The sequence below is a fragment of the Platalea leucorodia genome, assembly GCF_965183815.1.
Source record: "Platalea leucorodia genome assembly, contig: HAP1_HAP1_SCAFFOLD_195, whole genome shotgun sequence".
Classification (NCBI taxonomy): domain Eukaryota; kingdom Metazoa; phylum Chordata; class Aves; order Pelecaniformes; family Threskiornithidae; genus Platalea; species Platalea leucorodia.
In genome coordinates this window covers 128,849-145,818 of record NW_028121361.1, presented here as the reverse complement: position 1 = coordinate 145,818, position 16,970 = coordinate 128,849, and the positions used below count along the sequence as shown (strand labels likewise).

General features: G+C 51.1%; 1 protein-coding gene and 1 pseudogene across 2 annotated transcripts; one reads left to right on the top strand and one right to left on the bottom strand.

Annotated features, from left to right (window-relative positions):
• Positions 1 to 581: 581 nt before the first annotated feature.
• LOC309603777 (olfactory receptor 6M1-like) lies at positions 582 to 1,528 on the bottom strand (annotated as a pseudogene). The gene has a single exon. The product of its transcript is annotated as an olfactory receptor 6M1-like (transcript).
• A 6,141-nt stretch (positions 1,529 to 7,669) lies between these two features.
• On the top strand, positions 7,670 to 8,596 carry LOC309603776 (olfactory receptor 14C36-like; the record flags this gene model as incomplete). Its single annotated transcript, XM_082338688.1, has 1 exon — positions 7,670 to 8,596. The coding sequence occupies one exon, from the start codon at positions 7,670 to 7,672 to the stop codon at positions 8,594 to 8,596; it is 927 nt and encodes a 308-aa protein (XP_082194814.1).
• Positions 8,597 to 16,970: the final 8,374 nt, after the last annotated feature.

Here is a 16,970-nt window from a genome sequence, read left to right as displayed (position 1 = left end):
AGATTTTATACCAAAGTAGAAGAGAGGTAATTTGAGGCAGTTAAGTTGGACTTTATTTCAGGCATGTTTTTGTTCTAACCAGGAGGTTAATGGAGATGTGTCACTTGATAGAGAAATAAAGCCATTATTGTTCTTTTGATTGTCTTCCACCTATTTTCTGTCATTTCCTAAAGGCTAAGAGGTTCAACAAAGATCTGCCACCAAAATAATCAGGAAACCAGGTTTAGAAGCAAGGAGAAGTTGCATCAGAACTGGTGGAGGGTGAAGCTTGTTGAGAATTGGCTGTGCCATGGAGGGATGAAGCCCTCTGCTTGTTGCTTTCTGTCTCGGTTTCCACACATAGAAAATGCCATTGTGGTATTCACCAGGGTTTGTAAAGTGCTTGTAGGTCATTTGAAAGGCATTGCTAGGTAGGGTCTTCTTATGGTGATGTATTGCAGGAGAGAACCTGGTGTGATATTCATTTCAGGAATCTTTACACTGCTAAGAAAGAAAGGCCTCATTTCTGCAAATATATCATCATCATGTGTTTGCCCTCCCCACCCCTGTCCCCTTCCAAAATCCACCTACAAAAACTCTTGTCAGGTGGAAAAGTGTTGCCTGAAGGTGATCACCCTTCTCTTCAAGTCTGCCTTGAGGGCATCTTTCATCATCTGGTTCCTCAGGCTGAAAAGAAAGGGACTCATCAAAGGAGTTACCACTGTGTTGAGAAGGGCCGCTGCCTTGTTGTAGGACATGTGGTGACCTGAAGGCTGGGCATACATGGATATGCAGCTGCCGTAGCCCAAGATGACAAAGGTGAAGTGAGAGGAGCATGTAGAGAATGCCTTGTGCCATGAGGAAGCTGAGGGCAACCTAAGTATGGTGTTAATGATGTAAAGGTAGGGCACTGCTGTCATGCCCAGGGAGCCAAGCAGGATGATGGATGAGGCCATGAAGGTGATCAGCTCAACAATCTGTGTTTGTGCCCAGGACAACCTGATCAAAAGCACGCTGTCGCAGAAGAAGTGGTCAATATGACTGGCATTGCAGAAGGGCATCCTGGCAACCAGGACAGTGGAGACAACGGTGGCCAGGAAGCCTGCAGCCCACGAGCCCAAGAGGAGCTGAAGGCAAAGCTGACCGTTCATGAGCATGGGGTACTGCAGAGGGTGGCATATGGCCACATAGCGGTCATAGGACATGAGAGCCAGAAGGACAAACTCGATGTAGCCCAGAAGGGAGTAGAAGTAGCCCTGAGTTAAGCAGCCTGGGAAGGAAATGGCTTTGCTGCCCATCAGCAAGTTTCCTATGGCTTTGGGTATGATGGATGTAGTGATGAAGATGTCCAAGCAGGAGAGGTTACAGAGGAAAAAGTACATGGGCCTGCAGAGGTCTCTTCCAGGCAGAATGAGGGCAATGATCAGCAAGTTTCCCACTAAGATCACCAGGTACGAAGCAGGAGAGGGATTGTCATTAGGTGCTGCTGATGGTGGTGGGAGGGGAAGCCCAAGAGAAGGAACTCTGTGACAATTGTGTGGTTCAACATTTCTGCATCGGAGCTGCAGTGAGCAAGGGCAGATGGCCAGTGGAGGAAACAACGCCCGAGGAGGTTACAAGATGAGACAGAGCGAAAGAATGTAGGACGAGAAAAGGCATTCACGGAGACATTCACGCAAAGGCTGGAAGGAAAACAGAAGAGAGGAGAGAAGAATCAAGCTAGAGCAAGAAGACACCATTTTATGCCCTAGGAGCAAATGTAGTACGGGGGTTAGAGCAGGGATCCACTATAAACACGATGCAAGTTATTGTATTTGAGCCCTCTACCCAACAGTCCCTTTACAGTCAGTGGGGAAAAAATAGATGTTTCTCAACCGGTTTTATTCTAATCTATTTAAAGGTATCCTTTAGGATGAGCTACAATGCATTCTAGTGCAAGAATAAAACAGCTCAGCCAAGTGCCTTTAACCTTCTGATTAGGACAGAAAGAGAGAGAAGGTGGCATGAAGATGGTGACCAATGAGGGGGCGTGTGGGAAGGAAAGGTAAGAAGGAGAGTGAGAGAAGAGGAAAGTTTTATTCCCTGGGAAAGGTTTGGTTTTCAGGGAAAGTCAGAGCCAAAGAGGGAGAAGACAAACATTCAGTGTTTAAAACTAGTCCATTTTCAGGACTGTCCTTCCATCCACGCTTGAACTTTGTCAGGTAGACAGAAAGCTTTATAAACAGATTCCTCCTCAGTCACTGACAACTTTCCTGCTGAAAAACAGTTTTGATAAACCTTTCTGGCTGTCGGAGGGAAAAAGAAAAGAAGATTTGAAAAGCAGCAGAGAAGAGGGGAATAAACAAAGGAAAAACCTTTGAAACAAGGAAAAAAAAAAGAGCATAACAAGATTGAAAAAGATGGGGGGGCAGGAGAAGGGAGGCGGAGAAGGGAAATTCATTCAGTTGGGGGATAAAAAATACCTTGTAGAGCAAACAAATAAAGAAACTAAATAAACTAATAGGAAATTGAGCCTTCTCTCTCCTGTGGTGTTTGGTTCTTTGTTTCTTTTTCTGTTTTTCTTTTCTTTCCTGTGGAATGAAGCCTGGTTTGGTAAGGAGTTCATCCTTACCAAGTCAAGAATTTATTATCTGAGGGCTTGGAAAGTTTGAATTCTTGGTGCAGCGCTTCTTTCCAAACAGCCTTCCCCTATGCGGGCCATCTCCTTCCTGTCCTGCTGGTTTTGCTCACAAAACCTACACAAGCCTGAAAACCTTAGACCCATTGGGCTCTGTGCAGCTTAGCTGAGATGGGCCAACAAGCCCACATCAAAGGAAGGGGCAGAGATCCTGACACAGGTCTCGCTTCCCGAGAAATATCACAGGGAAAGGAGGAATATCAAAGGAGGGTAGCAGGTAAGAAGGCAGGCAGGCCAGGAATTTAAGAAACAGCCAAATCAATGAAAATCAAGATGAAATGGGACAAACCACTGACATGAATCTATGATGTGCTGGGAGCATTAGCGGGGGGAAAGAGAAGCCCAGCAGACTTTGTGTGAAGCACCATCTCCTTTCCTCCCACAACCCCTAAAGAACAGTCTATCAGGGCTCCTTTGAAGGCTCTTGTAAAGCCTTTGTGGGTCAGCTGGGAATGCCATTTGTGCTGAGGCACTTCCTCCAGACTGAAGGAGTCTCCCATTTTTCTTCCCCTTTTGTGGAGAACATTTCTAAGGCCTTCGGTATGTTCACTGAGGAGTCATGGCCTTGGGTGCTAAAGGGTTCCTCAGCAGAGCAGCTCTGAGAGGGTGAGGGGAGATTAATGACAATGATAGCTGGCAGCTCGGTGACCTAACCCCTGCAGAAGTCGAGATCCATTCTGTGAAGTATTCTGTGAGGGAGAAGCACCAAATCTTAAAAGGTGCTGTCAAGAGATGTAAACCGTGAAAGCAGCTTCTGTGGAGTGACTTCCATGCTACCTGCCTTGTCTTTACAATGTTGGACACCTAAAGGATAGGTGGTTTTTAGTGTCAGAGTAATCTCCTTAGTATTCCTGGGGTTTGCCAATGAAGTTCAGGACACAGTTCAACTTATTGCAGAAATGGATTTCTAAAGGTAGAGGAGAGGAGTCGATTCCTCTTCTGCACTTGCAAGGGGAGCCCTGACTGACAAATCAACACCTGGCTTCTTCATTGCAGACCTCTGGGAGATTTGCAGAGATCGTTCATTGCTGTCTAGGGGCCACCTGACTGTCTCCTTCCAGTCCAGAAGGAAGCCGATGTCCTGAGGGTTTGGTGCTAAAACTGGCAACATTGTGAAGGCCTCTCTGCCCATCGTAGTGCATCTCAAAAAAGGACAAGGTATCTGTCTTTGGGTGGAATTGTTCCCCTAAAGCTGAGAGAGAGGGATCTCATTCTTCAAGGCTTTGGGAGTCTCCTCCTTGATGACATGGAAGAAGACTTTCCTCTCCCTGAGTACAGATCGCCTCTTAGTCACTCTTTCTCCACAGGGCTCATGAAAATACGACCTCCTTTGCACTCCATGTCGGCAGGCCAGCCCCATCCTCTGGCACTCTCTGGCAGAGCACAAACCTCTGCCCATGGACTTCTTCCTGATCTCCTGACTTCGCAGTGGACTGGATGACCCTGCACTTGTCTCAGCTGGGCCCCAGATCACTTCTCTTTTCAACCCCTTTCTTCCTTTCCCACTGCAGGCAGGGGGTGTAGAGCAGGGGCTGATAGAACCCACTGCTCCCTCCATTTCCTCACAAGTCTTCCAGGAAAGATGGACCCATGTCTTTGCACTTCCAGCCAACGTGCCACTTTGTGACGAGCTGGCGCATAGACATGTTTAGCCAGTCTTCCCACACCTCGAGACCCATTTTGACCACAGCACTTTGTTTGCAAAGGGTTGGCAGTCGGGGGAAGTGAAGAATGCAGAGAGTGTGATGTGAGTAATTGTCCGTATTACACACATCCACTTGGACTGGAAGAGTGAAACCATGTGCACCACCGAAGGTGATGGTTAATTCACAAGCAGGGTGGCTCCTCTTCTGTGTGAGGCCAGATTGCAGGGACGAGGGGCCCATGAGCGTCCATCACTCAAGACCCAAATGCAGGACCCAAGACTTAGCCCTGTTGGACCTCATACAATTGGCCTCGGCCCATCGATCCAGCCTGTCCAGATCCCTCTGTAGGGCCTTCCTACCCTCCAGCAGATCAACACTTCCACCCAACTTGGTGTCGTCTGCAAACTGACTGAGGGTGCACTCGATCCCCTCATCCAGATCATTGATAAAGATAATAAACAGAAATGGCCCAAGTACTGAGCCCTGGGGAACACCACTTGTGACCAGCCACAAACTGGATTGAACTCCATCCACCACCACTCTTTGGGCCTGGTCATCCAGATAGTTTTTTACCCAGCAGAGAGTACACCCATCCACGCCATGAGCAGCCAGTTTCTCCAGAAGAATGCTGTGGGAAAAAGAGTCAAATGGTGTCAAACATGCAGTTGTGCTGGAGAGCCCTGGCATCTCGCATAGCACTACAGGCCTGTATTTGGTCATTGAGTAGCTGCCCTGAATTAGGTTAGGCAACGTAGGGATGTCCACGGGCGTTGTGCCATTACAGTCCATGGTGATCTAGTATATGCAGCTGATGGAGAAGATGGCTGATGGCTATGGCAATGGCTACATCTGCCCCCCTGACTACCTCAATAGGCTGCCCTGAACATAAGGAGTAGGGAAAAGTTCAGATGTCCTAAACATGGGCATCTGCTGTTGGCCAAAGGAAGTCCCCTCTAAGCTCAAAGATGATGCCTCCAGATACTGCCCTCTCTGTGATCCGCTGCATTACAGCTTGCAGTTACCTGCACATACCTTGGACCACCTCTGACACCTCAGATGTCACCAGGTGTTTGAGTCTGAACAGCTCACTCCTTGCCTCCATCCCCAGCAATTACCATGGGAGCTGAGACAAGAGGCTCCCAGGCACCAGGTTCCTATTTTGTGTCCACCTGAACAGAGGCAAGAGGAATCCCACCTCCTGTGGGTTTCTGGCACCCATAGGTGACAGCTGAGTGCCCTTCCAGCCCCAGGACTACAAGCAAAGGATGAGAAGCCTCAATTGACTCAGGTGAATCCCTTCCCTCAGCAGGGATAAAGGAGCTCTGTCACTGTCCAGGTTTCCTGTCCCATACCAGAAGTAAGGAACGGTGATTCTCATGCCCAATTCTCTCTCTGATAGGAGAAATTGCTGGAAAGAAGTATCTCTCCAGAGGTGGGAGAGGGACCACAAGTTATTGCTTCAGTCTCTTTCACAGCATGTTCCCCTGGAGCCCCAGGGACACCTGGAGGGAGCCCAGAGGGGCAGAGAAAGTGCTGCCTTGGGCTGGGCCTCTGCTGCTGAGCTGGGCTGGGCTCCTGGGATGGAGGCAGCTGATGGCAACCAGGCAGTGCTGCTGAGAGAGAGCTCTGCCCAGGAGCAGCTCCTCTGCAAAGTGCGGCAGGGCTGAGGGCACTGCCTGCAGGCACCGAGGGGTGAGGAGATAAGTAATAGAGATGTTAAAGGCAATCTGGCATGGGAGGACAGGTGAGAGCTCACTGCGGAAGAGATCCTCACAGCCCTTGACACGGTAAGTCTCTGGCTGCAGGGCAATGCAGATGGGTTTCTGGACAGGGAAACACCTCCCGGGAGGAAAATCTCCAGGCAGCAGGCTGGGAATGAGAGGAAACTAAAACGAAAAGTACTGTAAGAGGCAGAACGCAGAAAACTCCATTTGATCCCCTCCAATGCAGACCCCTTCCTCTGAGCAAGCCCCCTTGCCTCCTCTCCCACCCACCAAAGCCTCTGCCCTCAGGGCTGGGGGCTCCAAGGCGTGAACCACCTCCTCTGCAGCCAGAGCTCCAGCAGAGCCGTGGTGCAGCTCTGCAGCCACGGGCCCAGTTCCCTCTGCAGAGCGCAGGGGCTGAGACCAGCTGCCCGGCAATGTTGGTGTCTGGGAGGTGGCGTGCACAGCTGGGGAAGGGGAACGCTGTCTGAGTGCCCGACTGCCTCTGCCCTGGCCTCTCTCAGCCACACCCTCACTGTGTTTTGCCTTGTTCCTCCACTGGTCTGTGTTCTTGCTATTGTTGTCTTCTTGCTGCCAGGCTCTCCGGGGATGGGAATTTTTAGCTGCAAAGTCACAGGCGTATCTTGTGAGTCCTTTCATGCATTTGTGTCCATGGGAACACGTCCCAGCTTTCATCCAACCTTTGTGGCTGTGTGCAATGCAGTCTGCGGGGCTGGGGAATGAGCTGAATCTCCCTCACTCAAATACCATCATTAGGACCCTTGGCTATTGCCTTGAGGATTCCTTCCAAGCTGTGGAAGCAGGATGCAAACCTGGCCTATAGCACCTTTGTGTTATCTGAAAGCAACATGGAGAAGCGCAGAGATGCTACGACAGAGAAGATGCTGATGGGTTGGTGAAATGAGCCATGTGTGTCCTGGGCTAGAAGTGGGGTGCTGAGACCTTAGGAAAGGGTGAGACATTTAGTGGTCATAGATAGATCCCCCTGCTCACAGCAGTGATTGGTGGCTTTTCAGGGTAATATGGGAGTGTGCTCACCCTTCACCTCCAAAAGGTGCAAGCCCAGGGCAGTTGGGAGACAGATGGAGGGACAGACCATCTCCCCTCCCTCTGCACTAAGCCACAGGCACTCCTTTTGCCTCGCAGGACTCCCTCTGTTCTCCTTGAGTGCAGCACAAATGCTGAGGCTTTCTGACATCCAAGAACACTCCCCAGGGTGTGAGGGGAGGAGGAGATATAAAAAAACCCAAACCTCTCAACCTGCCTTCTGCCGTCTCAGTTCCTTATCACTGGGAGTGCAGATGCTGACAGCCCCTTCTGCACTAGGAGCGGTTTCATAAGACAAGGTCGAACACCAGGACTGGCCCCTGGCCCCACTCTTCCCATGAACCCACTGCTGCAGAGCAGGGCTGACCTCTCGGCAGCCAGCGGGCAGAGCCCCTGCTCCTCATGGCACATTCAGCCGACACCAACCAGGGCTCCAGCTACAGAGCTGAAGGAAGGTCTCCTTGAAAAGGTAAATGGTGTCTGTGTGTAGCAGGGCGAGGGTGTATGAGAAATGGCTTTGATTTTGCTCAGAGAAGTCACCCTAACTTGTCACTGTCTTTTCCTCCTATTACAGTGCCCATGCCCATAAACAGCAAATGTCCAACAGCAGCTCCATCACCCAGTTCCTTCTCCTGGCATTCGCAGACACACGGGAGCTGCAGCTCTTGCACTTCTGGATCTTCCTGGGCATCTACCTGGCTGCCCTCCTGGGCAACGGACTCATCATCACCGCCGTAGCCTGTGACCACCGCCTCCACACCCCCATGTACTTCTTCCTCCTCAACCTCTCCCTCCTTGACCTGGGCTGCATCTCCACCACTGTCCCCAAAGCCATGGCCAATTCCCTCTGGGACACCAGGGCCATCTCCTACTTGGGATGTGCTGCCCAGCTCTTCCTGTTTGCATTTTTGATGTCAGCAGAATATTGTCTCCTCACCATCATGGCCTACGACCGCTACGTGGCCATCTGCAAACCCCTGCACTATGGGACCCTCCTGGGCAGCAGAGCTTGTGTCCACATGGCAGCAGCTGCCGGGGGCACTGGGTTTCTCAATGCTCTCTTGCACACTGTGAATACATTTTCACTCCCCCTCTGCCAAGGCAATGCTGTGGACCAGTTCTTCTGTGAAATCCCCCACATCCTCAAGCTCTCCTGCTCACACTCCCACGTCAGGGAAGTTGGGCTTCTTGTGGGTAGTGGTTTTCTTTTTTTGGGATGTTTTGTTTTCATTGTGCTGTCCTCTGTGGAGATCTTCAGGGCCGTGCTGAGGATCCCCTCTGAGCAGGGACGCCACAAAGCCTTTTCCACGTGCCTCCCTCACCTGGCTGTGGTCTCCCTGTTTATGAGCAGTGGCATGTTTGCCTACCTGAAGCCCCCCTCCATCTCCTCCCCACCCCTGGACTTTGTGGTGGCAGTGCTTTACTCAGTGGTGCCTCCAGCAGTGAACCCCCTCATCTACAGCATGAGGAACCAGCAGTTCAAGCATGCAGTGTGGAAAATGATGACTGCCTTTTTTTTTTAAGCAATAAACTGCCCATCATATTCTGCGTAGTAGTTATAATGTAACTCATTGCAGGATCAGCCTGACTTCTGAATTTTTTGTTGTTTCTGGTGGTTTTTTGCTTGTGATAATGTTGTCATCTCCTTTCTAATTCATTGTCTGCTTTTCTTTTCTGACTGAGTGGCAGCGTAAATGAGGAGCCATGCTCCCTGTGCTTTTAAAGAAAATAAAGGACCCTGCAGCAACTATTTTTTTCCTGACATCCTTCCTCCAAGGCCTTTTTGGAGCTGCAGGGACAGTTCCTGTGTGCATGGGTGGAGGGGAAAAGCGTCCTGGCATGGCAGCACTGCCAGGGAGCACCATCGCTTGGTCTTCCAGAGCTGTTCTCTTGCCACTTCCACACTCTCCTTCTGATCCCTTGTGTTGGTGTCAGCCCTGAGTGCTCTGGCAGCTTGGTCCCAATGGGCACTTCCATGACAGAGCTGGCCTCCATAGCAGCGCTTCCATAAAGAAGGGTGATCTCCTCAGGGCAGTGCCTGAAGGCTTAGGTCTTCTTTCAGAGTTGCTGTCAAGAACAAGCTCAAGAAAGTGTCCTGGGGAGGAAAACATAAGTGAACATCTAATGTGTGTGAGTGTGCAGGGCTGGGGCACATAGCAGTGTCCTCGCACAGCCAGGCCTCCTGCAAAAGACTTGAAGGACCAGCAGAGCAGGGTCTGGTCTGTGCCCATGTTTGCTGCACACCCTGGGCAAGGTGCCCCAGGGCAATGGCCACAGACCAGCCCCTTGCAACCACCATTCCCAGCACTGGCCTTTCACTCCAGCTCGGAGAGTTTCTTTGTCCCTCCATGGAAGGACACCAAAGGAGTAGGTCAGCAGTCCATGTTTGCATTGTACAGAGGAAATGTAAGCATGCACATCACGTACATGACGTGAGATGAACCTGAGTGAGCAGAAATGCCATCATCTATTCCTTGGGGGTTCCAAGGAGGCTTGTGGGACAGACACTGCCTCCAGGTCACTTCACGTTGGGAGCAACATCCCCTGGGAAACCACCTGAATGCAGCATTGGGATGTGCTTCCTTGAGCTGAGGTCCCTGGGTCCATTCCTCATGACGAGGGGCAACTCAGATGAATGCAGAGCAGGGCGATACACCGCAGGGCTGAGGTGTCTCCCAGCCTCTGGCAGTGGCAGCAGGAGGCCAGAGAGCCATTGTGCCTGCTGCAGTGCCCTGCCTCCGCACGTGCAAGGGAAGGGCTCGTGCCACTGAACACCCCTGTGTGTATGAGGAGTGCATGAGGCCAGCTCGGATATGGGCACCTCATGGGGCCCTGCCCTTTCTGTGTGTGACTCCAGGAATAAACCCCACTGGCCCAGGGAGATTCATCTTACCCACCTCGGACAGGCTCATTGCAAATGCTGCTGTCTGCTCGCGTCACCCTTTCTGGGTTGTGCCCTCAAAGGTGTCAGAGCCATCAGAGAGGTTCTGAGGTCCTTGGAAAAGGCAGACATCAAACCTTTCTTCCAGAAGTGCAAGAAGGAGGACTGGGAGAATTACGGGCTGGTCATCGTTACATCTTTCCCCGGGAAAGGGATGGGCCAAATACTGCTGCAGCCATTTCCAGGTACTTGTAGGACAAGAAAGGGATTGTCAAACCTGTGCGGGTAGGGGAAAGAAGGGGATGTTTTGTACATGGGTCTTAGCAAGCATTATGACATGGTTTCCCATAATCTCTTTATAGCCAGATTGGTTCCCAGTCCAGGTATCTGGACTGAAGAAGTGGGTGATGTAGTGGGTGGGAAGGTGGCTGGTGAATCCAGCCCAAATGTCAGCAGTGGTAGAGTCCTGCTGGTGGCCACTTCCTAGTGGCGTCCCTCAGTGCAAGCACTGGGGCCAACACTCTTGAGTGTCTTCATTAACTGCCTGGATAATGTGCCGGAGTGCCTTTTCAGCTCCTTTGTGGATGATGCCAAACTGGGCAGACCCGTTCTGCAACCTCATCTTGTTCACCCTGCCTTGAGCAGGATAGCTGGACAAGGTGCTGTTCAGGGGTCTCTTCCAAGCTAGAGTTATTCTAGGATTCAATGAATGTTTTCCTTGGAGAGCTTTTTGAAGAGACAGAGGAAGAAGGAAAAACAGAGAGGCAAAAGTAGAGGCATATAATGCACTAATATAAATACAATGTTCCTCTGAGGAACGTTTCTCTGCTCAAATTCTGTTGGTTGGAAATCTATTAGATAAATATGATGAAACAAGCTTACTTGTATCTGCTCACGTACATCTATCTGCTTGCTGAAGGGTGATGGCTGGATACGGTATCATGTGGTCACTTGTGTCTCAGGAACTCATAATCCATTAGGAAGCCAATGGCTGTGAAGGGGGCTGTGAGGTCAGTTCTGCCTCTGGAGGTGAGAGGCCAACAGCAGGAATGTGTCTGGGAAAGGCACTGTGAGGTCACTTCTTCCTGAAACAGCTGATAGGTCAGCCCTCGACTCATGGCTGGGATATGTGCTTCTAAACTCACCTCTGCCAGTGTCTCTGACAGGCCAGCAGAAGGCACCTGGTTGACACACTGGCTGGGAGACCCCCTCTGCTGAAGGACCTAGGCTCAGTGCAGGAAGGGGGCTTGTATTTTGGCTGTCCTGTCTCTTCTGCCTGAGTACAGGATGGGACAGCCACAGGCACGCAGCTTGGTCGTGTCTATCCGAGAAGCTGAAAGGCTCACAGCCTTGGAAGATCATGGTGAGGTTACTTCTGTCTGGTCAGATGAAGGGCTGCAAGAAGGCTGATGGGTTTGGATGCCTGTTTAGAAGGGTGGTTTCCCAGATGCTGGAACTTTCCTTGGATGTAGGAAAGAGCAGAGACAGAAACAGTGCCACACAGTGCAGCTTGGATAGTGGGGACTGGACATGAGGAGGAAGAAATGTCACTCAGAGGGTGGTTCTGTGGTAGATGAAGTCCTCCAGAAGGAGTATGAGGTCAGTCCATCTCCTTGTGTTTGAAGGAACAGAGTGTGAGGGTGGACAGCCGTCAGTGAATGTATGGAAATGGCAGGGTGAGAGCAAGGTGAGGAAGTGAGATGGGTGTCTGCAGCCTGCAGGGCAAAAGAAGCAGCTGTGGGACAGTGTAGGACAAGCTGTGGTGGAGATGGCAAAGAGCGCTGGCAAGGCTGGAGGTCGCCAAGAGAACCCAAGGCTTTGTCCCCCTGGGTACGGCAGTCGTCCCTGCCACCAAGGCCTATGAGGAGACATGTTGTCCTAAGGCACTGGGGTCCTCATTGCCTCCTTGCACACCCCCAGTAAGGCTGGGAGCTGTCATAGCCTTGTCCTGCACTCAGCATCACCCCCCCACATCCCACTGCCCCAGGAAGAGCCCTGAGCAATGCGTGAGGGACAGGACCTGCCTTCCCCAGGGCTGGGGGTCAGCGCTTGGACTTGCTGCTTCATATAACAAAGCCAGGGTTTTCTCAGCATCTGAGCTGCCTGCACATTCCCTTTGCCTGCCTGCAATCATGGCCTCCAATTCTCTGCTCTAACGAGTCCCTGGGGAGGCTTTGCCAGTAATGGCCCTTAGTGGGGCTTATGAATACTTCAAGGTACTTTGGGTTTTGCTTTTGATGCTGACTCTTGGAGAGGTTTGTGCAATCTCCTCTCAGTGCCTGAGGTTCAAGGACTTGGCACCAAATACACCACAGGGCTTTTTAAAATAAAGCAAGCCCTAACGAGCCATGTCTCTTCCTGTAATTTTCCTCTACTCTTGTACAGTTTATTAGAGAGGTTTTCCTAGTGTAGTTATGGAGAAAGACTTCAAAGAACTTCCAATAAAAATGAATTTTTATTTTAAAGGGTGTAGTTTATTACTTTTCAGTGTAGAGAAGAGGCGATAACAGCATTCTCTGATTGATATTGATGCAGGGTCTCTCCTCAGGAGGTCTGGACTGGCAGAAGAAGCTGTCCCTTGAGGTCTGACACAGCATGGACAACTTGCTCCTCACCTCCCCAGCCCCCTCATGTCTCTCATCAGCCACCTGGGACTTGTATCCTTACATCAGACTTCCCCTCTGCAGTCTGCAGCTGGATGTTACAGCTCCTTTGCAGCAGCCCCCACCTGCTTTCCTTAGAGACCTGGCTGCACAAAGGCAAAGAGGGACTTTTCTGATTTTTGAACAAACAAAATAAAACTGATAAGGTTCACCATTACAGTATAACACACTCCTCAACTGTATGCCAAGTACAAGCTGCCACCAATGAGGTTCACCTTCCACAAGGGATAACCGTGCAAGAAATGTTTTACACAGAAAGAAAATTATAAAATAAACACAATTAAAGCATTGGCTAAAGACAGAATTAGACAGACTGCTGAAAGATAGGCAAGCTTTTAACTCCCTTTTGCTCAAAGCAGCTACTGGATTGTTCAGAGGTATCTGACTGATCCAAGAGTAAAGGGAAGGGAAATCTAGAGAACAACTGCAAGTGTTTATGTGCAGACAGGCTGCTGGGAAGGTGACTTCAGACATGGTCAGTTCAGTTAGGACAAGTGGAAATAGGTGAGAGATGAGGGAGATGAAATGCACGGCCTAAGAGAGAGAGTACTGACAATGCAAATATAGTGGAAGGTCAACAGTTCTCCTCTTGCGATTAATGTACATCCTGAAAACCCCTCAGTTTGATCTCATGGGAAAACACTGACTTTTTATTAAAAGTATTCAAGTGTTTCAGCTGATGAGGTTGTGCTCATAGTTTAAACACATATAAAAATTTCTCAGGTTGTCAGGCAGCGCTCCGCTGCTTGACCATAAGTATCCAGTGCTGCCTCTGGAGGACCCAGTGTCTCTGAAGTGCCCAGAGCCTGGGCCTGGCAGTGTCACAGAGGAGACACTCGGAAGCTGCAGCTGGAGCCTGTGTCCCTGTAACTGCATCCCACCCCAGTTTTAGGACCACTTTCCTTTGCAAACAAAGGCAGTACACAAAATCCCCCAGAGATCAGTATATTAAAACAAGACAAAACAAAGCAAGGAGGAGAACAACATGAACAGTGTTCAAAGCTTAAAATTGTTATAGGACATCTCCTTCACTCTACATCTTTCATTCTGTTTCTTTGTTGCTTCATTTTTTGGAAATGGTCTCAACATTTCCATCATCCTGAGGCCTACAGCATTAATTTTTGTGGCTTGCACAGAGCCCATGGCCCCAAAACAGTCCCTGCCCTGGACTGTCCATGCCACTTCTAACTCTTGGCACAGAGTGAGTCACGCTCAGAGGTGTTGACCACTCGTGCCTGATGGAGGAAAGCAGGGTATAAAGCTTCAGTGAAACTTATGGATGGCCAAATTTGCACAATTCTCATCAAATCTGTGTTATCTGTCTTTCTATGTGAGTCTACGGAAAAATCTATAGTTCTGTCCATGTAATGTAAATGTAATGTATAGAAAAATGTATAGGTGTGTCCAGTTACTCAGCAAAATACATTTCCTACCAGCACTCTCAAGGGACAATATTTGTTCTGAGGAATTACTCTATTTGTACTGGCTTTGTCTCTCCGTCCCCTGCCCCACTGGGCACTGGGACCAGCGTTCCCTCAGCTGCCTTCCTTGTGCTGACAACACATTTAGAGAAGCCCTTCTGGCTGCCCTCCCCACGCATGGCCATTTCCAGCCACTGCTGAGCTAAGGCTTTGCTGGCTCCATCCCTGCACCCACAGGCCAGGGGTCTCTGCCTCCTGGGCAGCCCGTTCCCCCTCCAGCCTCCCTGCACTTCCTTCGCGAGTGTGACCTCCTAAGTCAGGAGGGTCCCTGTTCATCCGCACTGACCTCTTGCCAGGCCCTGCTTGACTCCTTGCATCAGACTGGCTTCTTCCTGGGCTTTGAGGACGTTGTCCTTGAAGATCCAGGAGGGACTCACAGCCCCTTTGTCCTCCAGGACAGTCCAAGCAGATCCTCAGCTAACTGAAATCAGCTCTCCCGCAGTCCTGCACTGTCATTCTGCTCCTTGTCCTACTTCTCCACCATCCCATGCTCATTGCAGCCATGGCTGCCCTCATCCTTCCCAGCCCCAGCCAGATCCACCTTGTCTGTCAGTAAGAGACCAGCCTCAGTGAACTCATCGAGTGTCTGTGTCAAAATGTTGTCTTCCACACCCTCCCGGAATCTCCTGGGTTGCTTGTGCCCAGCCCTGTTGCCCTCCCAGCAGATTGTGGAGTGGCTGAACTTGCCACGTAATTGAGGACCTGTGACCACGAGGCTTCCTCCAAGGCCAGGCTCTGCGCACGCCAGCCTCCCCTTTGCACAGAGCTCACCTTCACCTCCTCACCCGCCTACCTGCCTTCCTGAGGAGCCCTTGCCATCCGTGGCTGCCCTCCCACCACTCCAGCTGTCCCAGCAGGGCTCTGCAGTCCCCGTGGGGGAGCGCGCTGCTGCCTGCCCAGCAGAAACAACAGCACTGGGGAGGGGAGAGGAGAGGCAGGTAAAGGGGAAGGGTTCTGGGCGGCTGGCTGGGAGGTTACTCCTGTTGCCAGAAGAGGATGAGGCAAGGAGAGGCATCGTAGCTGGGAGGTGGCTTCTGAAGTCACTTCTTTGGGAACAACCCACTTGGCCAGGTGCTGGGGCAGGCCCAGGGATGTCGCCTGGGTTGTCGGAAAACCCCTGCGGCAGTGCTGAGAGCCTGGGAGAGGGGAGATGCAGAGGAAGGTGAAGATGACATGGCTGGGGGGTGGATTGTGATGCCATTTCTCTTGCAGTAACCGGACTGACTTGCGGCAGGCAGGCAGATACTGTGACATCATCAAGCGCATCACAAACCCCAACATGACACAGATGGCTGCTCAGGCAGTGGAAAGGGGTAGAGGCAGGCAAAGCCAACATGGGTGGGCTGTTGCTTGTGAGGTCACCTCATGACAGCAATGTGATTGGCCAGGAGCAGGCAGGTGTCATGAGGGCATCAAGGACACCAGATGGGGAAGGCTGCAGGCAGATGACTGGGCCCCTAGTGAGGCCCTGCCCTGGGGTGAAGGCACCTGTACATGACAAGGGAACCTATGGGACGCGGCATGAGAAACTGCAGGATGTGACAGAGAACAGCGTGAGAAGGGACCAGAAGTATGGGCAGCACCGTGTGTCCCAGCTGGGTCTCGCAGGTGGCTGCAGACTTGAGAAGTGGCCAAACTGCACGGAGGAGAGCACTGGGGACCTGCTGGGCAGTCAAGTCTTGCAAGGCCATCAGTGGCTGGGGAAACCATCAGTGCTGCCATTGAAGTCCCAGAGGACCTAGGCAATGGTATCCAAACTATCAGATTTGGGTACAAACGGAGAAAACCTGAGACCATTGGGGAAAAAGAAATTGCTGAGGGTTATGAATTGGAGAGGAGACGTGGGCAGAGAGAAGCAGGAATCAAGGTGGATCATGGAAGAAGCAGCCTGTAAAGAGAAGAGAGGAGGAGGATTGTTGGGGCCAGGTGCGCATGGGGAGGTGGCTGGTCAGTGGTGGTCTGGCCAAACCCTGTGCCTGATCACCGTGGTCTGTCCTGCTTATTATACTGGTTTGAGCTGGGGTAGAGTTATCTTCATAGTAGTTTGTATGGTGCTGCGGTTTAGATTTGTGATGAAGAGAGTGTTAATAACACACCGATGCTTTAGTCATTGCTGAGCAGTCCTTGCACAGCGCCAAGGCCTTTTCTGCTCCTCACGTTGCCCTGCCAGAGAGTAGGCTGGGGGTGCACAAGAAGCTGGAAGGGGACACAGCTGGGACAGCTGACCCCAACTGACCAAAAGGATATTCCAGACCATAGGGCATCACGCTGAGCAATAAAAGCTGTGGGAAGAAGGAGGAAGTGGGGATGTTTGCAGTGATGGCATTTCTCTTCCCAAGTAACTGTTAGGAGTGATGAAGCCCTGCTTTCCTTTAAATGGCTAAATATCTGCCTGCTGGTGGGAAGCAGTGAGTGAATTCCTCATTTTGCTTTGCTTGCGTGTGCGGCTTTTGCTTTACCTATTAAACTATCTTTATGTCAGTGCATGAGTTGTCTCACTTTTACCTTTCCTGGGCTCACTGGTGTGTGTGTGTGTGGGTGTGAATGTATGTACATGCTTTGCTGGCCAAGTGGGGCTAGCAAGGAGGAGGAGGACCCCAGGATCTGGAGAGACCCAGGGCTGGAACTACCACTTGGGTAATATCTGTGAGTCTGGGCAGACCCAAAGCCCAGGCCCACACTGGAGGGACTGCGGGGGGGTGTGAGCCTGCGGGTAAGTTCTGCTGGGAATGCACAGACCACTCGTGCAACCTTCACACCAGATCAGCCTGAGAAGGGGGATGGGATGGGGACGGTTGTGTTGCTCATGGTTGTGTAAGTGCTGCTGGTGGTGTGGTGGCTGTCAAGGTGCTGTGGCCTGTTGGAGTTGGTC